Below are 24,789 nucleotides of genomic sequence, written 5' to 3'. Positions count from 1 at the left end.
TCTAACACTCGAGATAGAACTAGGTTGGGTAGTAGACATTAAAAAGTCCGGGAATTTGAATCTGCATGTTTCTGCTGGTAATAACTACGTTGTGTAATTTATTTTTTGTGATTTGTTGAATTCGTTTTTTATTACTTTATTCGAGGGTAAAAGTGAGAATTTTTTTTTTAACGCCAGAAAATTATGACAGAAAACTAGAAAAATGATATTGCAGTTTTGAGTTCAGAAAATTAATTTTTTAAATTATTTTTTCGCGCCATAATCAATCACTCAACTAATAATTGTATAAAAATATGAGGTTTGAAAACTTAAAAGTATTTTTTGAAAGAGCTTTAAAATCTTTTTCTCGGAAAAAATTTTTTTCATTACGTCAAACTCAATTGGAAAATAAAAATCAAATTGTCAAAATTTTTTAATAGAATTTCTACATAAAATTTGAATAATAATTTACATAATTTGTGAGTGATATAAAAAAAAATGTTCACGACATCGTATGACTTTTAAACAAAAACATCAACTGTTATTTTTATTACATAGATTTAAAAAATGTCTTGTAAAAACATTAATGAGATTTACTCACGCAAATGTGAAATGTATAAGTTACTAAACCTGTCAACCAGTTTGTCATAAAAAAATCCAAACAGCCCGTCTGCTGCACTTGCATTTCCCAGGGAAACTCATCTAAATTTCAATTTTAATTAAAAGTGGAAATAAATTAAATTATTTATGAATAAAATTCTCGAACTATTATCAATTAACGAATTGCTAACTATTGCGCCAATAAAGTACAATATTAACAGTAACAATCGTAAAAACTAAACAAAAAATGAAAAAAAATAACCCAACATTATTCTCTTTTGTCTATTCATCGAATTGGCCATACTCCTCTGGGTTACTTTTGAAACTTTACTCGTTTCGCATCCGTTCCGCACGCTCGCGCCTCCAGCAATCCCATCTGGTTTTCGTTTAGTTGAATTAAATTCGATTAATTTAACACCGTAGCTTCCATCCAGTTGAGGCAAGAAAAATATATATCCGGCGTACTGGAAGCACTGGTGTACTTGCGCCGCGGCAACTCTTGCACTCAGCAAAAACCCTCTGTCTGAATGATAAAACTGGATGGTACCGTTGCAACTACTCTTAGCCAGACACCAGACAGAGATAATCTAACTCTTATACATTGTAATATAGAATGATAACAATTTTACCTCATCCACTGTAAAAACCCTGTTTCATTTTCTCAGCTTTCATCATCCCCCATTTATCCCGCTGTATTTATATATCTATACAGTTTTAGTTTAATCCTCACCGTTGTAGCTGTCAGCTGATGAGAAGTCAAATGAGACAAATCTTTATATTTTTATTTTTATTGCACTGTTTACGACAGAGCACTTGTAAGATTGCTCGGACTTCCTAGATATGAATTAAAATTTTCATATTTTTTTTTTATGTATGCGATCGATTATTATGATAGGGTGGGGAAGAGGGGGGCAAAGTGGGCCCCTTAAGAAAATAATTATAATATCATTAATTTTGTTTCGCGTTTACTTCTTTTTAGACCCTTGATACTTATTTTCACTTCATTATGCTGCGTCCATTCAAATTGAAAAATCGAAAATTAGGGGCAAACTGGGCCATCCAAAAAATTTCGGATTTGATATTTTTTATTCTGTACACGTGTGATATTTGCAAATAACTATAAAACAGTTGTGTTTTAATAATATAAAAAATCATTTTCATAGTCTGCTGCGATATAACTTTAAAACGTAATTTTATTTTCTTTAGCTTTCTTAAGGGGATACGCTACCGGACCTCTTGTGTGTTTGTTTACATGGAATAGTGCCGGTTTTAACAGAAATGATTTATTTAAAAAAAAACGAGAGGGTCTACAGTAGTGATTTTCGAAAAGAACCTTCTTTGCATAATTCTGAAGACAGTGAAAAATAAATAAAGTCATTTTGTCAAGCCGTTCACGAAATATCCGTGCCACAGACTTTTTTTGGACTACAGACTAACTGACGTCCACGATACATATTTGTTATTGAACTTTTTTTTATTATAATACGTATCGGACAACTTAATGAAAGTATCAGTCTTATTAATTAGTGTTTCCTCTTTAGGTTAATGTGCTTTTTATAACGTGTGAGTGTGACATAAAAATAATATATACAGTTTAATGAGGAAAAGTCAAGTGACCTTGACAGGTCCGTTATAAAGCACAACCTCGCCGCTTCGCGTTCGAGGCGTGCAAAAAACAAAATATGGAAATCAAAATTTGAAACTAACAAATCGATGATCCAAATTATTCTTTTCTGAAAAAATTTTATGTTGGGTTAAATTTTCATTCAAATTTGAAAAAATTATGAATGTAAGCAAAAAAAAAAAATAAATAAACAGTAAAAAATTGACAAAAAAGATCAAGAAATTTGTGATCTATTGTAAGCGAAAGTTAATCTACAAATAAAATTTAACAATTGGGATAAACGCACGAGCACGGATTGCACCAAATAAAATTTAACGGCTCTGTTTTTGTAATCATTTCGATTTAAAAACAGGATAATAATAAATTCATTCAAAATAATAAACAAAACAAGAGACTTTACAATGATTTGTGAGCATTTACAATAATTGAATGAATTGAGAATCATTAATTGTTCTTTAGTACAAAATTATTGGATCGGTATATATTTAGTACACCCTTATACTCGGTATAGTTATATCTCCCTGATTTTAACGATTTCGAAAATTTATCTGACCCATAAAACCGCGCACAGAAACCCAGCATTGAATAAATTTCGATAAATCTCCGAGTCGATTGGAGCGTGAATTTTCGCAGCTATACGTTCAGACAACTATATCTATAGATCTAGATGTACATTTATATATATATGTAAATATACATATATACACAGAAGTGTAGTAAAGGTTAAAATGGCCGTTGAACAGTTGGCGGTAGTGATTCACTTGAATTTTAAATTGTACCGAATTTTTGAGATTTTTCACCGCGCAGCTTTCACATATGGGTAAAGTACGTCTGTATATCGATCAATTGAATTTTCATGAAGCATTCAGAGGGGAAAAGGTTGATCTGCTAAGCTGCAATTGCTCCATAAATCAAGAGATAGGTATTTCTCGTATGATGCCTAGATAACTCATCCACCGGGATGATATCTACACATTCATACATATATACGTCTATCCATGTATACATTTATCCATGTGAGTAACGTGTCCGTCAAGCTTTCGTCGACAGTAGAGGGACTAGAAAGCATGTCCCAAGCATATCAGCTAGTCTACTCAACTGGCGCACACCCTCGACTAGCACATATGACTTTTAGCTTGATGCACGTCAAACCAAAGTCCCTGACGTATCATCCCCTTATGCTTGGTTTATTCTCTTGTGTTTCTCTACTGGCTACACATTGCTGACTCCCTTTCCCCAAATATACACAATCGCTCGTTAAGATAAGAGTACTTTCCCTTTATTACTTGATTGCCGGGCCAAGGAGGAATAAATTCTCTGATTTTCTATCATTTTAACTCACACATTCCCCGTCTGCACTCTGACACATCGAATATATATGGATATATGTATATATGGATGCCACAATTGATCGATGAACAATCTTTCGGGCTTTTTCTTTTATTACATACAGAACCCACCAGTAGCCACCACTGGGTTGCGAGTTCGGTTCAAAAGGCAAATGCTAGAGTACTAGACACCATTATAAAGATAAAGATAGCACAGCTGACGTATCGTGTGGACCATTGTTTAGTTTTGTTTGAGATCTGCGCTGTACTGGTGCTAGCACAGCTCGTTTTATTAAAGTTTATGACCTGCCAACTTGGTTGTTTGTGTGTCTATGGTACACATACACGTATTACGTATATGAGTGGACAAACAAACTGCCCTTATATACGAGTTATTCGCATACGTGAATCTCGCGTCACTAACATTATCGTTTTACTATTTCACGTTATTCCGTGCGTCATTAAATTTAACGCTTACCCTCCGTATTAAATTATTGTCAATATACATTTATACTAACGAAAATACAGAATGTTGTCGAGTGTGAATTGATAGTTATAAACTGAGTGTCTCTATATTGATTATTAATTTTTTTTTTTATTATTTTAAAATTCAATCTTGAGCATCTACATGAAAAAAAAAGTAGGTGCTGCAACAGAATGCAGTCCTGTGGGAGCAACAGTACAAAATCCTGTTGCACCAACTGGATTTTCAAAATTTGAATTTTCTTTCCCGTACGGAAAAAGTATATCCGTATATATATGGGCAAATCTGAATATATGCCGATATATGAGACATATATTCAATTTTGCCTGTATATATACTTTTCCGTACGGGTTCAAAATTTGAATTTTTTTCGAAATTTGAATTTTCTTTAAAACTTTGAAATTTTATTATACTGACAAAAAAAATTGATACATGTTTCTTATGCTGATACTGCAACAGGATTTTGTCCTGTTGCTCAAAAAGGACATCGTCCTGTTGCAGTACCTACTTTTCTTTCCGCGTAGTGAATCATCAATAAATATTTCATCCCCTTTTTTTAAATAAAATTTTTTAAAATCAGCCAAAATAACCTATATTATTAAGAGAATAAGGAAAATTTTGTTCCCGCCATATCTATATGATAGAATTAGTTAATGGTATTGAAATTAATATCATGAGATAGGTCTTGACTTGAATTTGTGCCTTTTCATACCTTAAACTTCTTTTAATAGCCAAGTATTGAGATAAATAGATTTATCTATATCATTCGAATTACATTTAAACTACGCGAGAAAAAAGACGATCGTATTTATTTTCTTTAAATAAATTAATACTTTAATTATTCTGTCACTAAATATGACTGAATGTCACTGAATTTATAGCTATATTATTTATATCGCGTTACTTATTCCAAAATGACAGATTTTTATACTCCCTTTTGGTTTTAGGAAGCTTCTCAAAGCCAAAAAAGTGTGCATAGAAAAAAAAAAAGATTCATTGACACAAAAAATCTTTACTCGCCTAAAGAAAATTTTTACTTACCCCAATAAATTTTTTGCATTGTGAATTGAAAACAAACATTTATTTAGAACTAGAAAAAATTACTTGGTGCAAGGAATTATTTCTTGACCAAAAAAATCTTTTCTCGCCCCAAGACAATTTTTGTATTTAATTGATAATGCATAAAATTTCTTGGTGCAAATTAAAATTTTTTGCGGCAAGAAATCCTTTTTTTTCTGCGTATTTTATAAATTTAGTAGTGATATTTGGGCAGTCACGTAGTGACTGTAGGTTGCTCGTTATTATTAAAAATATAGAGCCTTTGTTAAAAAAGAAAATTCCAAGTATTTATTGATTAAAAAATTTAATCTGATACCCAGCATTAAAATATTCCACGACGGACAAAATAAAAAAGGCATCATATGTTCATATATTGAACAGTAATGTATGTTATTGAAAAATAAAAAACGACACAATTTAAAGCGGCGGATATTTTCTGTTGAGGGTACAGGAATGCGGAAAATACATCGACACAATCATTGAGTTAAATCGTTAACCCAATTTTTGACATATCGCCTCGTGTCCGTTAAATTTTAGCTCTTATTCGTCAATTCGTCACACAATGCAATCGTATTTCACAGTCGAGTTATTTGATTATAAATATTTTTGACTTTATATTTATTAATTATTATCAGAGTTAAATTCTTCGAGTGCTTTAAACGCATGACAAATCATGTGGAAATAATTTTTTAATAATGTAATACGATGCAATGACATATGGCGGCTTTTTCGACCATCAGTGTACTTTTACTGATCAATAAATCATTTACCAACCGCAATTTATATATTGGAGTAAATGGAATATAAAATATTTATGGGATACATATAGACATATATGTATACTGTTGTTCAGCCCAGCCCCTCTTTAGTAATAGTTATAGTAATACGAAAGTAATATTAAACTTTTTGAATTAATATACAATTTATCTGATTACTACTGGCCGTGATAATTTTTGGTCAGTGGGTTTCTTTCATTTATTAGATAATACTAGACAGTTTTCTTATTAATGTTTGCCGTTAGTGACGTTACGGTGTTTCCTTAGGATTATTTATTACATCGAATACGGGTGTGAACTTCCTGGCGAAAAACATCTGCGTTGTATCTGCGCTTGAAACATGATTCTGATGACAGTTTTCGTTCTTTACTAATATGTCACACCCTCATATGTAGTAAAGCAGACGAGTCTGACTGCTGTGGCTTCTGCTGCTGTTACTCGGCCACGCCAGACTCAAGTTATTACACGATCATCTGTAAAGCAGTTTACTTTTTTTTTTTTTTTATTTCATTTCTTTGATGACAGAAATGTCAGATATTTCCGGGCTAATACTCGAGTTTAAATAAAAATATATAGAAATTATATTTATTTGTATGTTCGCAGATTATTAATTTTGTTTTTAATAATTAACTTTATTCTGCGACATAAAAAAAAATTCAGTATATTTTTGAATTTATAAAAAACTTGAATAAGTTCATTCTGAACAGACATAAAAATCGGTAATTTAAAATAAAATATGTATATTTATAGACAACACGTTCTCTATAAAAATTAATTTTTTATTTTACCTGCACTAAAAATATATAAAATAAATTTTATTGTATTTCAAAAACGGATACCTTGATAATTTTTAACTTCTGCCAGTTCTTTAATTAAATTAACTTTGACATATAATTCAATATTCCTATTAAATAAATATGTCAAGCCGGAATTTTAAATCCATGCGTGCGTATATTCAATTTTACTTATGGAGGGCTGGGCCAAATTGAACGTCAAGGAAAAAATTCACATTTTTTTATTTTAAATCTAAATCTTTTACGTATTAAAAAAGAAAAATAATATAAATTTTATTGTCATAAAGAAATTTTTTATCTTCAGAATTTAAAGTAGTGACTGACAAGTAAATTTGAATAAGTAATATGATTTACAATAGAATTGGTGACTCTGGTACGGCAAAAAAATTTAATCAAAATTTTGACTGTCCAATTTTGCCTTCCCCGAGTCGAAATCTAAGGAATACTTTTTTTAACCTAAATGAGCATTGAAATGAACCAACTCAGATTTACGAAGGGTTGAACTGAATCTACTTAGACTTACAAGGGCATGAATTAGACTTACAAAGACATATATCGTGAAACGAACGAACTCTGAATTTTTTAAATCGACTCTCTGTTGATCCCAGACTGCTTCTAAATCTTATTCTACTCCTAGGTGTCATTAATTTTCTGATAAATCGCTGGGTTACTGCAGCAATTTTTTACGAGCCTTATAATTTTTCAAATCGACTTCCTGTTAGTCCCAGGCTGCCTGTGGGGCCCAATCCACTCTTGGGTATCATTAGCCCACGCCCTTGTAGGAAAGAACAATAGGCCCAAGCTTGGCCGAGGCTTGGCGCAAGACTTATTAACTCTGGGGAAAGCTTGAAATCCAAGCTTGGCCCAAGTCTGTTTAAGCATCAAAATAATAACACCGAGCCAAGCTTGAGCGACAGTGTTGTGCCAAGACTGCATCTAAGTATTGGCTCAATATCGAGAGCCAGTATTATGCCAAGACTGTGTCTAAATAAGTACCTATACTTATTAAAAATAAATAAAAAAAAAAATATTAGTAGACATGTGCGTGATGGTAACATATGTCTCGAACCTGGTCCTTGATGGCTGCTAGGCAAGTGTCTTATCCACTAAGCTGTAACGCTACTCACAAAAGCCAAAGGTTTTAGGTACCAATCGTTATTAAACTGGTAAACCAGGGCTTGTTACTTGAGTAGTGGCTGAATCTCGGCCCAAGACTGGCGAACCGAGGATCGTCACTTGAATGTTGGTTGGATCTTGGACCAACCTTTGGAGGCCAAGCCTGGGTAGCCCAGTATTGTGCCAAGACCGGCCCCGTTGTCAATATTTTTTTTCCTAAAAGGGGGAGAGATAACTAGATCACTTGCATCAATTCTCAATTGTCCGTAAATTTAACAATTTTACCTTTTCGTAGTATTCCTTGCAAGTCCTTCCTTCTGTTGTCTAGATACTTTCGTTTCACGATTTATCTCCATGTAGGTCTAATTTACGCCACCATAAGTCTAAGTAGGTTCAATTCAACCTTTTGTAATTCTGAGTAGGGCCATTTCAAGCATTTGCAATTATTATGTCCTAAAAAGTCTAGGTTCAAAGTCTAGGTTCACGCCTTAGATTTCGACTCGGGTCCCTAATTCAAATTTCAAATTATTTATATCAATAAAAAATAATTAAATACTTCTTAATAAATGACTACAATATATCAATCTCTTTTTTTAGTATTTATACTATTCTATAAAAAAATTGTTTACCATCGCAATAGATCGTCGTATTAAAGAAGAAATATATAAATGTGTATGTTTATATTCTGTTTGCACAAAAATACAAATAGACCGAAAAAAAAGTATATGAACTACCGAAACTCTATCACTTGTCATAGAGTAGTATAAAGTTACTTTATCTCTAAAAACAAACACATAAACTACGGCGCTTTACTGTCTATAAATATAACCGCGTATATATGTGTATATATACATATGACTATTTTTATTTTTTATTCGTAACCACATATCTGGCGTCAAAAGCATATTATTTACGCATATGAAATTAAAAATAAAAATATATAATAAAAAATAAAAAAATAAATAAATATATATATATATGTGCCATGAGGGTACATATCGTGCGGCCGAGATAACGTTTACTCGATAGTGTGGCGAGCGAATTTGTATTAAAATTCTCTACTCATGAATTTAGCGTTTTTATTTTCCCGTATGTGTAGAAAGTACAGAGCGCACCGTATGAACCTCGGGAGAGAGTGAGTAGGTTGAGGTCGTACCTCGGATAAGGGGGTAAATGGAACCCAGTTGCGATCTAAACTCTCTCTTTCTCTACTTCACAGTATGTACAGACAAGTGAGAAAGACATACAATATACATATATATATATATATACATATAAAACGGTGACGCCGGTACTGCTGCGTGACCTGTCACCGTGAGCGCCGTGGGATTTATAAGCGGACGCCAAGTTATCGCATATTTACCCCAGACCGTTGCCTCTTTCACCCATACGACTCTCCACCTCACACATTTTCATTTTCTCTTTTTTCCTCCCCCCTCTCTATCCCCCACCCTGGCTTCCTCTCGCAGTCTTCGTCAACTGACTTCTCAACCTGCTGTAACTTTTCGCTGACAGGTAAATGCAATACTTATTTATAAACCACTCGACACCTCATGATATCTCCATTCCCCTCTATTCTCTATTCATACAATTGCCGATCAATTCCACACTTTTTCAAAATCTAAAGACATAAACTGATTTATTTAACAAAATATCATTTTTTTATTAACACTTTCAGCTCATAAGCATAAAATAATCGGATAAAAATTTTTTCAGCCGATTTAGTGACAAATAAAAATATTTTATTACACACTAATTTCGTCTCGACATAATCTACACACACATAATATTTAGTCCGGGTGGTAATGGTAGTGGTTAGATGAGATATATTTTTATTAGCTTGTTTTGTTCTCGCTGATGGACTATAAAAAAACGTAAACTAAAACGAATATTTAAGATGTATATAGAAGCAGGTTTTTAGTGAGTAGAGAACGGCTTTTACGAGCTTCCGTCGTAGAAAGAGAAAGAGAGTAAGGGTATGTACAGTATACAGAAGGTCGTAAGTGGTCGGGAAGATAATTCGTCAGTGAGCTGTCTCGTTTGTTTCCGCCAGGAGTCGGACATTCCTCACGGTTTTAAACCTATACATATATATATATATACCTTTGCCTTTGCATTTACCTCTACCTCTACCTCTATACTACCTCTATGTCGTCTTTATATATACACACACATATATATATATATATATATATATATATATATATATATATATATATATATATATATATATATATATATATATATAAATCCTATTACATCTTATCCGTATATGCTTTATGTCCATTCGGTTTTGCGGCCCAAAGTGGATGTTTACGACGTATATTGGGCCCTCATATATTATACGAAAATGCATCGTAGACAACAAGAGGATTTATTGCCTCTATCGGAATCCAGGTTATCAGCAGGAAACTTTTAACGAAATAACTCTCTACCATACATGCATTATAGCTGACTTATTACTATCTAATGCCTTTTCACATCCTAATACATACTTGATACTACCCGTCAGAAATTTTCATCCCTCCCCTTCATAACGCTGTCGCTTTACTCGCATGTTCATCGCGTATATCAAATCCTTGAATTACGATCTTCATTAGCCGCTAATTTTTTAGGTTTTAAAAATAAAATTAAATGTTTACATCGAACAGTCTTTTAATGTTTTTTTATGGTGACTGAAAAGTCTCTTAATTTTACTCCACTCCCAGGTAGACCGCTATCGATCTAAAGTGTATTTGTATTTGTAGCCTTATTTTTTTTTTAACGACACGACGATTATCTGGAATTTCGGTGTACGTTGGGCTGGGACTTTAAATTTTTATCAGTTTGGAATAATAGCCTCGTAATTCACTGAGCTATGTATGTGTGATGTATATATTTATATATATTTTTTTATTTGTTTAATTCACGATAAATTATAATAACAATAAAAACTAATTGGGATTTTAAGTTTTGCTTTAAAGTAAGTTAATGAAATGTGAAATGTCATGATCTTGTGATAAATAATTTATATTTAATTGTCTTGATCGTTTAAATCTTTTTACATTGATTAAAATAAACACGCAGACTTTTTTTTTTTGTTAAATAAAATTTCTGGTTTTGTTCGAGCACCAAAAAAAAAACAGTTCTGTAAAAATGACAGAAAAGTTTATAAAATTTATAGAAGTTGCTCTGTAAATTGACTTATGTAATTTGTACACGGAAAAAAATGAACTATATAAATTGAGAACGACAAGTTATATAATGATTAAGTGATAGGTAAATACTATCATTCTGAATAGTAATTTTTTCATTTATGATTAAAACGTGAATAATTACAGAATAACTATGAAAATTTATTGACTATGCAAGAAAAATTACTATTTGACGCGCCCAGACTTGGTCCAACTTTGTAGAACCTTGGGCCAAGCTTGTAAGCCAGTATTGGTCCAGTTTTGGTAAAAGTCTTGAATGATAATCTCGGGCCAAGCCTGGTTGCCAGACCTGGTCCATACTTCGTTGCTAGACCTGGCCCAGGCTTCGAGGAAACGAATAAATTTAATTAAAACAAAATTTTATTATTAATACTCTCGTAGAGTTCATGATCATTAATGTTTAAACTATCTAAGGGAGGTAAATGATGTGAAAAAAACTCGGTGAAAATTCTGCTAGGCCCTGGGCGCGAACTGCCATCTATCTGATTGCTGGGTCCGAACGGTAGCTACTGGACGAACCTACTAATGTTGAACTGATACATTTATATGATCTATTTATTAAACACCATAGGTATAGCCAAACTTGGGTTATCCTACCTTGGCCCAAGCTCGGGTAATCATTGTAACGGCCAAGGCTAGGTTACCCAGTCTTGGCCCAAGCCCGGGTAATTATTGTAACGGACAGGACTGAGTACCCAATCTTGAGCCAAGCATGAGCCAATATAGGTGTGCCAAAGATAGGTTCCCCAGTGCTGGGGCAAGTAGAGCCCCGTCATTCAACTCTGGCCGCTCCTGCATGGGTTATTATCTGTAAATGTTACAGATAGTATCATCAGTAAATTTTACAGATTCTTGTCTGTAATTTTGACAGACCTGTTTTGTCTGTGAGTCAGTTATAGTGACAGGCATGACGTGACAGTCAATAAATTTTGTATAGTTCAAATTTTTTGGTCTCGTCGTTTTCATAAAATTTATGAATAATATAAATTCTATGAATAAAAATTTCGAGAAAAAAAAAGTTATGTCAAGTTCGTTAAATGACATTTTATATTTTTTAAGTTGTAGTAAAAAATTTTCTATTGTATTGTCACTTTGAAAGGATTGTTTTTTATCTTGACTAGTATAGGACTAAAGTATTCAAAAGTATATATAATAAAAGTATGGCGAAAAGTTTTAATTTCCGTTAGAACATCAAACGGGAAATGATAAGAATGATTCCTGTGGTTTTTGCTTTGACTCAAAAGTGCTTTTAAAGAGACAAAACCAAAAATAAAAGAGATACCGAATACAAAGTCACTAGACAGTCAGAGATTACAGTAAATTGAAAATGTCATAGAGAAAAAAACCAGGACAAAGTAAGATAACTCTTTACAATTGAGAACAACAAACTTTTTTTTTTATCAAGAAAACTTTTATTATAGAAATTTTGCGCGTCCAATAAACTCCTCTGTACGTTTTCATCAAACGATTATTTTATTTTAGAATCGATAAAAAAATTTTTATCATCTCAAGTTATTTTACTTCTTATTTTTTTTAACTAAAAGATAACGGCAGTTTCCGTCCGTTACACTCATATATATATTATTTATGTCAATCATATAGATTTATCGTAGATTATTAAAACAGAATGATAGTAAGTAAGACAACACACACGAAAAATCCATTAACAGATTAATATTACTTAGAAACTTAAAATTTTATCAGCTTAATCTACATTTCAGCGAGCATTTATTTTTTAGCGTGCAGGCAGGTAGATATATATAAGGCATTACACATTATCATTATTTTTAAATTATTATTTTATTTTATGTTCACCAAATTCCATTAGCTAATGCAGATTATTTCATTATAATTATTTAAAATAATACTCAAGATAATCAATCAATTTTATTAATAATTACAATTGAAATTTAAATTATTATATTTTGTTTTTCAGAGCAATTTCAAGACAGCTGCCATTAAGACCTTCGAGGTCAAAATTAGAGATAATAAGACCTTTCGACTTGTTGAAAGCTTCGGTGAAACAATTAAGGGAAATGTGCGCAAGAGGTATGGAGTTTCATTTTTTTTATCCTTTCCAAAATCTTTGATATATTTATTAAATATAAAGAGGCTCGAGTTCAATGAACTCAAATTTTTTTGATTTTACACTAAACTTTTTCTATTTCATTTTTTTATTCGAAAAAATTAGACAAGTTTTAAATTTTTTATACAAACAAATTTTTATTTTTGATCAAGAGCTCAAAAATAGCGGAAAGTTTTGAGTCTTAGCGGCGGGGTCAGGCGGTTTTCAAACTTTTTTTTTGTTTTTCCAAAAAAAAAAAAAGAAAACGTTGTGTAAAATTAATTTTCGTAAATTTTAATGAGTACAATAATACATATATATATAAGTATGATAAATATAAATTTCATAAAAAAAAACCGAATTCTCAAAAAAAAAATTGTTTTCCAAAATAAGTCCCAAAAATCCTGAATTACTTTGATGAATATTAAAGTAAAGAACGAAAATTAAAAATAATTTTGAAAAAATTTGTGGGTAATATTTGAGACAAATTTTATTTTGGCCTCATCCAAAAGAAATTGATACCCGATTCAAACCTCATATATGGCTCAAAGTTAAATATGTTGCATAAAATGAGACTTTTCTAACTCTTATTTATAAGAATTTCCAAATGTTGAGGACAAATTGAGGTAAACCCAAAAATCTTTCATTCGAGGTCCAAGGCCGAAATTATTTTTCGACTGTGAGACTTCGTCGTGCGCGACTTTTTCCTATATATACATATATATGAGTAAAATTAATAATTAATTAAAATCAATTACTATTTATTACCTCAGTATTTCATCAAAATTTACTATTCACATAAAAATACCAACAATTTATTCCATAGAAAAATTTATTAAAGCTATAAACGAGCCCACAATTATTTCGGGCTGTTTTTAAAAACTTTAAAACTCTTGGCGTTGATAACGATAGTGGCCTCGTAAAATTTTATTTACATACTTAAAAATAATCAGGAAAAATTCCTCAGATCCCAAAGTAAACTTTGTTAAAAAAAAAAAAACATAATTTTAAAACTTTTAAACGGATAAAGTTTTTTTTTTAATTTTCAATTTACGAAATGAAAAGTTGAAACTAATTAAATCGTGATGTAAGTTTGATAAATATTATATACGAGGTATAACACAAAACAGAGAGAAAAATATATAATATATAAAGAAATCGATTTTATGTCCAATAGTACTGGTACACTTGATTACACTAACGCTATAAAATAATCGCGAGAAACTAGTTTTTCGTTTCCTCAGCAATCTCTGTATATTGTACACGAGACTCATTATTTATCAGATTAGTAAAAGCCGAGCCGGCATCTCCCTACACTGCTGTGGCAGAGTATATACTACATATTATATAGCTAGACCCGTTATTCTTAGAGTCTGCGATGGCGCGAAGTGTTCACAAAAAAAAATATAAAAAAACTCGACCCCCAAGTATTTTTCCTGCTTGCAGGGGGTCTTCTTTCTCCCTTTATTTATTTATTATTTAAATTTTTTTCCTTTTTGACTCCTAAAAAACCTTCCGCGCCTCGGGTTCTCGCCCTTTGAATGAGATCTTTTCGAGTAGGGGTGTAGTACGAAATTTTAAAGCGGTCATACACAAGAGAAAAATACGCGCGGGTGCAATTCTATATGCTCGTTGACGAGCTTCTTCTTCTCCTTTTTTTTTTTTTTTTATTTCATACTCTATACACAACTTTTTACTTTCCTTTCTTTACATTTTTTATTTTTCTCAAACAAAAAAACCCTTGGCAACAAAAGAAAAATAATAACGAAATGAAATATGAAAATTCATACTTTCGCGGTAACAAAAAAAAATCTTTACATAATACCTCTCATTTCGCTTTTTTTATCTGGTTAATTAAATATCCCGCTGGTTTCTTTATTTTACTCTTTATATACACGCTCATTTATCTCGCTACTTCACTCTAATTATATTATGTAAATTAACAATGAGTTTATTTGTCTAAAGATATTATTACCCCGTTACAAAAATACGTTCAATCATTGCACATGTTTTGAATAATTACACATAACTATTGAGATTCCAACACTGTAAAAAATCACCGGGGTAAGTCCAAGCGGTGCAGGTGTTAAAATCGGCGGTGTTAAATTCCAACACCGAAAATGGTGTGAAAATAACGCCGCCGCCGGTGTAGCTCGTGTAGGAACCGCCAGGCATACAACAATGCCGATGACTAGCCTGTTAATGGCTTGCAATCATCGGCCGATGATCAAAATACTAGTATTGGGCCATTAATGGTTGATGAGTGGCCCATGGATCTTGTATCGAAATCGCCAGTGATACACGTGGCCAGTCATTCAGCCAATAGTTGGCCAATCAATAGGTAACCTTGGTTGGCCGATGATCGAATTACATTAATGGGCCAGTAACATCTAGATATTCTTGACCGGTGTTAAAATATTTCACTCTGCGAATATTTTTACTTACTCGATCACTATACTTGTTAATAAATGATATTTTTTATTAATTTTTATAAAGAACTGACATTTTTTGTGTTTTATAATCTTTAAAGTTAATACTCCAAGCGGACGCAGTTTACTCCGCTTTTACACCGATTTTACTCCGCTTTTACACCGGTTACACTGCTTTTACACTGGCATTTTAATACCACCGAATTACGCCTCCTACACCGGTGTAATTTCATTTTAACACCAGGCGGAGTTAAAATGAGTTCATTTTTAAGTGAACAGATCCGAAAATTTAAAAAATGTAATAAGAATTCAATTATTTCTATTCGAAAAACATAAAAAATTAACGCAATTATTGAATCCCTTATTAATTAGTCTGTAAAAATATAACAGCCGCAATTTTGACAAGGAATTTTTCTGGGGCCCTGTCTTTAAAAAATCTATAAACTGAGAGAACAATTTATTTGAGCCAACTAAATAAATTTATTTGACTGAAGAAAATCATTTATTTCATTCAAATATATATTTGTTTATAGTTAACAAATCTTGGTTGAAAAAAATTCCACCACGGCTGGTGGCGCTTTCAAATACAGATTTGTTATCCATAAACAAATCATTATTTCATTCAAATGAACCATATCTTTGTCTCAAATAGATACTGATTGGGTCCATTCAAATATGGGATTTATTTGCCTGAAACAAATCTCATTTGGCTCAAATAAATTGTTCTCTCAGCGAAGCTATTAAAATTAAGCAGATCTATTGCTTATCTGTAACTGGACCGTGTGTTCAATCATACGAAAGCACGAACATTAACGAAATTTGATGTTCAAGCTGAATATCAAAGTAAATCTACATCATATATATAAAACTACATTGGTCTTATTTTTTGTGACAATGATAATATGCTTTTAATACCAATTTATTGTTTGATATTTATTATGGTACCTAATTAAAGTAAGTGTAGAAAGAGGGAAAGTGAGAACGTTTAAGAATTATCGCATTTTTTTCGAGAATACGCTAGCTTTTTATTGTTCGCTTAATGAAAAAAAGAGAAATTTTTCAATTACTAAAAAAAAAAATTCTGACAAATTGGATCCTCTTAAAAAAAAAACCTCGTATTTATAATAAAACTTTTAAAACAATTTGAATAATTAATTAATAGAGGAACGAATATTGTTTAAAATGTAATTTGAGTCTAAACGAAGAAAAAAATTCTCAAAAATAATTTTTTGGGTCTTCAAACTTTTTATAAATAATTGTAATTATAAATTGCGTTCAAAAGTTGGCTTTTTGTCTACGAAAAAAAGAAGTGTTTCTGTAGTTTCGTATGAACTGAAGTAATGATCAATAATGTGGCCGTTTTATTAATAGACTCATGAGTCGGATGGAGATCGATTATTAGAACAATAGTTACAGACACAATCAACATCCTCAGTATACCCTGGAGGGTTAATTATCCCCTGCCACGTCTTTTATTCCCCTAATTACTTTATGACGCACTATATAATGTGTGTCCTCACTCCATAGGCCTCATTCCTCATTCAGCTCGTTTCTCGCTTCTCGTTCCTCGTGGCCATTTTCGATCGTCCTCACTACATTACTGCACACTATACACAACATTTGTATCTCTTACTGTTCAGCATCTCTCATTTTCCCTCTATTCCCTGTACTGCTTTATATTGTCTCTTGTAGAGGTTCTTCCATGTATACATCCTCGACTCACGCACCCTCGAACCCTCGACATCATTTTCCTGTCCCCTGTTCCCCTGCTCTCTCGACAGACTATAGTCACAATATACATACATATACATGTATGTACACAATATATACACAGCCCGACTCAACTTTCGGGGAGTTAATTGCGCCGTTGGAATTTCAGTGGCAAATTATTCTTTCATACCCTACGCGGCAGGCGTATACCCTGGGAAATTTATTATCTTGTTGGGCTTTTTGGCTTTCCGTTGGCTTTCGCTTTTTTTCCGACCATGTACACCCACATTTTTTTCCTTCCGCAATGCGTGAACACATTGATGTGGATGTGTGTTTAAATATTTACTAAAAGACGGAAATAACACTTGGGACTTGAGAATATTAAGCGAGACTCGATTGATATTTAAATTTATTATTTATGCTCGGGTTTTTTTTAGGGACACGTTGATAAATTTTTTTATATTAAGTTTTATTTTACTCAAACTTGACAGATAAAATTTCTTTACAGCATCAAGTCAGATTTTACTACTTTCTTAAAAGACAATTCAATCAATTGATAAATTTTTTTTACCCCCACCAGGTTTTTAAAAAAATTAAATACTTGGTAGTATGTTTTTATGTAAAGTTAAAAATAATAAAAAACTTTCAGGTCATATAATTCAAAATACATATTTTAAAAAGTAATCGACACGTTTTTATAAACGTGGATCATAAAATAGTGATAAGCGATGCGAAAACTACCGTTAAATTTATATTATCTCTTGTTTCATGTTACTTTAATTTTACTACAATAGAGTCGCCGCACTAAAGTGCCACATTTCAATACCATTTATTCAAAAAACTGACAAGTTATGCTCGATATAGTTCACCAAAAACCCTTTTAATTTTCAGCGGTAAATAAATTTTTACACGCAGATAATTTTTGAGTAAAAATTACCCATAAACTTTGGTACCGTGAGGACATCTAGCCAGTAACTAAATTTTTACTACGTTGTTAATAAAAATTGCAGGTCATTTACATCCATCGAGTAGTATATTCTACAAATGTGTATGGAAAAATTTCGATATTTGCCACATGTCCTCACACAGTTAGAAATTTTGTGTATTTGTGTTAAAAAATTATTTAGTTAAATTTTTTGTGTTGATTTTTAACACAGAAATCTATTAATTCAACACAAACCGTTTGTTTTATTTTAATTTAACAGATTTTTTATGTTAAATGATTGGAAAATCTAGAATGTAACACATTTCTTGTGTTATTCGAAAATTGACACAAAATTTGTGTTGTTTGACTAAACGTTCCCGCGCAATTCTTCATTACTATGACCAAGCAAAGCATTGAAGCAGCATTGTCTGCAGGGAAATTTGGATTATAATTTATTTACAATAAAATATATACATTTTACAATTAAATTTAGATAACTTTCATATCTTTTTGACCTAGTTAAATTGTTCACTTAATTGACATAAGTTCTACTAAGGGTAGATCAGTATACTTGAGTTGGTTAGCTTATGTGCTTATGTTGATTAGTTGATTTTAACACGAACAATGTGTTAAATTTACACAAATGTTCTGTTAAATGTACACAAATTTTCTGTCAAAAGAACAGATTTTATGTGTTCAATTTTATTCAACACAAAATTTGTGTTAAAGATCAACACAAACGCAATGTGTTGAATTAACACTAAAATTTGTGTAGACCGTTTGCAACACACGATTTTTGTTTAATTTAACACAAAATTTCTAACTGTGTGGCAAATTTTTTGAAAGAACTTTTGACTGACCCCGATTGCCCCGTGACAACCTTATTGTCTTCGTACCAAAAAAAATTAGTACCTTTATTTTGCTTCTCCTTTTCTCCAATTTGATGAAAGCCATGATGAGAAGGTAGAACTCAGTGTTGAACAGATAGAACATCAGAATACTAAAAAAAAATTATTGTTTTATTTTATTTTTCATATCTCCTATTTTACCGCAGGTACTCCGTTTGTCTCAGCAAATTTTTTTTTGCCAAATTTTTGAAGGATCTCATTATACCCCAAATATATACCGCTCTGAAACATCCATATATATTTTATAAAAACTCAGCTATAAAAAATTTAACAACATTTGGGTCCAGCTGATTGTATCCTCACTTCCCCTACTTGATTCATAAAAAAAATAAGTGACGTTCAAATGCTTGTGATAAAAATAGTTTTTTTGATGTTAACTCATAAAATATGAAATTATAGCACCGACAAGACTAATAATTCAGTGTTTATTGTCTATAGTCGTAGACTCGCATCAACCGCGAGACATTTGCACGAAAGACAATACATATTGTTGACTTAGACAGTATCATTCGTCGACGTGACTCACGGAGGAAATAATTATTGTCGTCGAGAAGCTTTAACTCGTGGCAATTTATGACAACGACCTAAGCTATCTTGGGTCACAACTCACAACACATTTAATGTCTCAAATGTGAGTTTAACGAAAAAAATTAACCGTCATATTTATTCCAATTAATATTATTTTTTATTTCCTTCTTTGCTTATACATAATTGAATATAATATATAATACATTATAGATGATAAATGACATAATAAATAAAGATAAAGTTTAAATAATAAAAGCCTCCGGTGGAATACCTAATGAAGTAAAAAATAAAATTATTCAGCTAATAGAATAGATGAAAGGAAAAAATAATGGATGACGATCATCAGACGATTAGAGTCATAGTCACGACCGGAAGAAACGCCACGTGCTTATATATATCGAGATTTAACGTTCACTCGTGACTTTCTCTCAAGTGGCAAGATCATTCACCGTGACGGCGCGTGTATAGTTTCAAGTCTCTACGCTTGTGTGCACCCATCATCATTACACATGTACACGAATTTTAAAAACGCGATCGTTATTTTTTGGTTAAATTTTTCGTAGATTTTTCATTAGGGAAAATTTTTTTTTTAATTTTTAGCGGCAAATTTTGAATTTTTTGTTTCCATTAAATTTTTGACGTCTACTGAAATTATTGACATCATCGAAAATTTTTTGTCGGAAATTTTTAAGTTCTATTGTATATCCAGACATTAATAACAAATGAAAAAAATTTTTGAATTCACTTTTTCAAACTTTTCGTAGTTTAAAATTTTTCCAACAACTTTTTGACATAAAAAAATCAAATGAAAATTTAGACAAGCAGACTTTCATTTTTATATCGTCAGTAAACTTTGGAAGTCTATTGACATTTAAATAAATCACTAAAAATTTTTTTCAAGTCGAACCACTGGTTGCATATTTTTATCACAGGAAATTTAAAATTAAAAAAAAATTTTTTCATCATGCAAACGTGGAATTCTGCGCTTTTATTAAACTTTCTGACGTCCACAAACATTATTAATGAGTAACAAAAAAAATCTTACACCTCAATTCCTCTAACTTTTCATAGTTAATCATTTATTTGACAATTTCGGACGTCAAAAAAATCAATTAAAAATTTTTTAAAATTTTCTAACAAGCAAACTTTTGAATTTGCACTTTCAATAAACTTTCTGACATCCACAGACATTATTAATAAATAAGAAACAGGTTTTTCAACTTAATTTTTCTAGTTTTTAAAAGTTTAGCATTTCTATCCCAACTTCTGACGTCTAAAAATTAATTAAAAATTTAAAAAAATATTTTTGCCGAGCAAACTTTTAATTTTTCACTTTTATTAAACTTTCTGACGTCAACCGACGTTACTAATGAGTAGCAAAAAAAATTTATTCCCACTCAATTTCTCTAGTTTTCCGTAGTTCAGCATTTCTTTCATGCCTTCTGACGTCCGATAATCGTTTAAAAATTCAAAAAAAATTTACTCATCACCCAAACGTTTAACATTGCACTTTTATTAGACTCACTGACGTCTATAGACTTCATTAATTAGTAAAAAAAATTTTATTTTTAAATCAAACGGCTATTTATCTTATAGTCCCACGCCTAATAACGAGTCTTGACGTCTCAGAATCCTTTAAAAATTTTAATATATTTTTTTTTAACCCCCAGACACCATGAGTTTATGATACCGAAGTTAGCAGACGTTTAATAATTTTTGGATTTTTTTTTAGACGATAGAAGATAAAAAAAAAATATTTGACAAAATTGCAGCTGTAGTTTTTTAAATTTTCTACATGTGCATATTTTTATTTTATTTTTTTACAATTGATTTATTGAAATACGAAAATTCAAAAATTTTTAAATGTCTGCTAACTTCAGGATCATCATGAGTTTTTATTTCCATTCGACTTTTTAACGTCCGCGGAATTCATTAACGGGTGAAATAAAAAATTAATTTAATTTAAATGACCAGCAATCAATATTATAAAGAAAAAAAAATCTATCCGCGGTCAAAAAATTAGCGACGTCAAGAAACCGAAAGTGAAAAACTTGTCGTGTTCCTATTAGTTACCGATTAGTTATTTATGAATGTACGATACCTACTTACTGATGTTTAATGCATTATATAATCTATAGTAAACACGTATGTACATAAGCAGACTTAACCCGTGTATGTATTAAAGCTGTGTATGTGTAATTCTTGTTTATATATAGACATAAGTGAGGGAAATAGCATTATAACGAAGAGGTCATTACCAAGCTCGACATCAAGCTCCCCGATTATTCAGCGGGATAACCGTTGCATCATCTCGACGAACCCAATATCCCCTATGTACACAGTACTCTACTGAGCCAGCGCACATAACACACGAGGTGTGTGTACGAGTCGAGGATGGCGATGCTTCATGCAGTTAAAACGGTGAATCGCGCCAAGTAAGCATCCTCTCAGCCTTTTAAATTTATGTCTCAATTATAATCGTCTCAGACGTAATAACAATAAATGTCACATATATTCTTTGGGTGTTTCATGAGTGTGTGCTGATAGCGAGAATCTTGTTTGCCTTAAACTTATACTTGTTCTTATTCTTATTCACTTGGCAATTAACCAGTTGGATTAATTCGACCGTCATTTTAAATTCTTTTTTATTTCCCGCCTTTTTTTATTATTTTCAATTTTAATCGGAGTTTGTAATTAAAAAGTGTTTTATGTCCTGGCGAATAAGAAATATTGAAATTTATAAATTATACTTATTAGATTTTTATTATAGGGGTGACTTGCGCAAAGTGAGATCTCAGTTTGAAAAAAAAAATTTTTTTTCTTGTTGTAAAATTTTTAATTGCGGTTCCGAGAATAAGGGGAAGTTGGTCATCTCTGCCAACTTTTTTTTGTTTGTTTGTATGATAAATTACAGAGGATTGAAGCCTTATTAAAATATGGGGTAAAATGAATCGCTAAAAAATTTTACTTTGTTAAAATTTTTCAGCAGTCATTATATTTTTTTTGATCCTTTTTTCGACAAATCGATTACAGAAAAAAAAAAAAAAAAAAAATATGCACATTTAGAAAATTAAAAAAACTATAAGTGCATTTTTTTCAAATATTTTTTTTTTATTTTTTATCGTTTTGAAAAGCAATCCAAAAATTATTAGACGTCGGCTGACTTCAGTATCATCATTTTTTTATGATCCTGAAGTTAACCGACAATTAATAATTTCAGGATTTTTTTTTTAAAACAAATTTATGAGAAAAAAAAAAAAACTAAAAAAATGCACATGTAGAAAATTCAAGAAACTATATGTGCAATTTTTCAAAATATTTTTTTTTTATTATTTATATTTAAAAAAAAATCCAAAAATTATTTGACGTCAACTAACTTCAGTATCATTATTTTTTTTATTGTTAACAAAAAAAAAAAAAAATAATAATAAAATGTAAAGAATTTAACAAGCAGATAAACAACATTTAAAATGCTAATACTTAACATGCAGACAAATAGACAAAATATTTTCCGTCATCTCTTTTTTATTCAAGAGCAAGTTATACCTGATGGCGATGCTCACTGCAGTAGTTTATCTCGTTAATTATTGTTTGAAGACTGCTTGACGTGAGCGCAATTATCAAGCCAAGCCAACTCTTTTCTATGTACACACATATAGATGTGTATCCATGTCTATACATAAATAAATATGTGGAAATGCATAAGTGCGCGTGTGTATGTTGTCTTTCTTTCAATTTATTTTTTTGCATTCTCAGGTGGTGGCGCAGCTTTGCCAGCATATCAGCGAGAGTAGAGAGTACGTTGCCCGAGGATTTTTCATATTTGTATCCTTTATCTTTCTCAGGTAAATGGGGACTCAAGTGGAGCGAGAGTTTCAAGCATAAAGAGCAGGATCAGGATAATGATCATCGCTACATATGTATGAAAGGTATGTGTGCATGTGTGCGTATTTTTGTCCTCTTTAATGCGTCTGCCGTTCATGGAAATGTGCTGCTGGACTATCAGAAGTGATCAACCCCACGTCTCGTCACCCTCGCATCTCATATCGATCCCAATATATATGTATATGAGCCAGAGGCGATAGATTCACAACGTGTGTCACGTTTCCTTATCTATGACAAATCAAATCCAACAAGTATACGAGTAACAGCGCAACCGATACGCCCCACGTTTACTCTCAGTCTGCATTTCTGAAATGTGAAATTTTTACTGCCCGTTAAACAAAAAAACTAGCAAATACTCTTTTATTTTATTGCACACCCCGAGCGTGGTGTGCTTGATACTTTTATACTTAAATTTGTTACCGCAAGTGGTATTTTATTATATTAAATTTATAAATATTTTTTGTATTATTTGAGGGGGACCACTAGAGTGAAATTTTGAAAAAATCGATTTTTTTTGCATATCTCGATAGTCTACCCGAGTCAAAAAACGAATTCGGATTTAAGTCTCAAGGTTCTCAATGAGGTTTTTGATGATCAATTTAGAATTTGAAGATTGACAACAGTACAGAAAGCTATCCTAGTTTAGTCCTGAAAAGAGTAGTTACGACCCATTTTACCACTTTGAGGACTAAACTGGAATAGCATGATCTGGATTAGAGCCTCCAAATACTCAAAACATACAGGAATAATTTTCTCCTCGAAAGTCTCATTCGACGTATTCTCTCCCCTCCCTTTTTCTATCTAAAATTTTTTAAAGCCCGAATTATAACTTTTCATTTGTTGAGGATTTGAGGTCTTAGTTATGATTTAAAATCGATAAATTATTCGCATTTAGACCTCATAGTTCTCATTGAGGATTTTGAGTACTAAAGTAGAATTACTTTCTGTACGGCAGGTAAAATATCAAAGGAATGAAGGCTTTTGAGGATTAAACTAGAATTTGTTTTTTGACTCGAATATAGATTCAAAAATAACATATGAAAACTTCAAGTGCATAACTCGAATAGTTTTTTTGAGTTATATACGGCTGTCTGAAGAGCAGCCGCTTATCGGTTCTCAAAAATACATTTTTCAAAATTGCTGCAACTCGAAGACAAATCATTCGATCTTTTGATTCAAATTACAGCTTTTTTTATATATATTTCTACGTATCACTAACCTCCAGTTTCCCGGTCGAATCAAAAATGCAATTTTGGCAGGCCAAAAATCATTAAATTTTCGCACAAAATTTGAAATTTTTTTTTTAAATTCCCGCCATTTGATTAAATTTCAATTTTTTTTTTACCCCGATGGTCATGCTACGGATAATACCGTCTAGCTTAATA

The 24,789-nt window shown here is 31.5% G+C and overlaps 1 protein-coding gene across 14 annotated transcripts in view; it reads left to right on the top strand.

Annotated features, from left to right (window-relative positions):
- Nucleotides 1-24,789, top strand: part of LOC130666665 (uncharacterized) — a 218,262-nt gene that overhangs the window by 37,278 nt on the left and 156,195 nt on the right. For 6 of the 14 annotated variants that reach the window (XM_057467864.1, XM_057467854.1, XM_057467856.1 and 3 more), the window contains 2 exons: nucleotides 12,891-13,003; nucleotides 23,276-23,448. In XM_057467864.1, the coding sequence (XP_057323847.1) occupies nucleotides 12,891-13,003; nucleotides 23,276-23,448 (286 nt within the window). Of the gene's footprint in view, nucleotides 1-9,227; nucleotides 9,276-10,537; nucleotides 10,723-10,826; nucleotides 11,019-12,890; nucleotides 13,004-21,735; nucleotides 21,955-23,275; nucleotides 23,449-24,789 lie in introns of those variants that run through there. The other 8 variants (XR_008989718.1, XR_008989719.1, XM_057467862.1 and 5 more) reach the window with 6 other exon arrangements.

Source organism: Microplitis mediator, chromosome 4 (assembly GCF_029852145.1).
Source record: "Microplitis mediator isolate UGA2020A chromosome 4, iyMicMedi2.1, whole genome shotgun sequence".
Classification (NCBI taxonomy): domain Eukaryota; kingdom Metazoa; phylum Arthropoda; class Insecta; order Hymenoptera; family Braconidae; genus Microplitis; species Microplitis mediator.
Note: the sequence above shows the minus strand (reverse complement) of the source record. Positions and strands in the feature narration are given on the sequence as shown.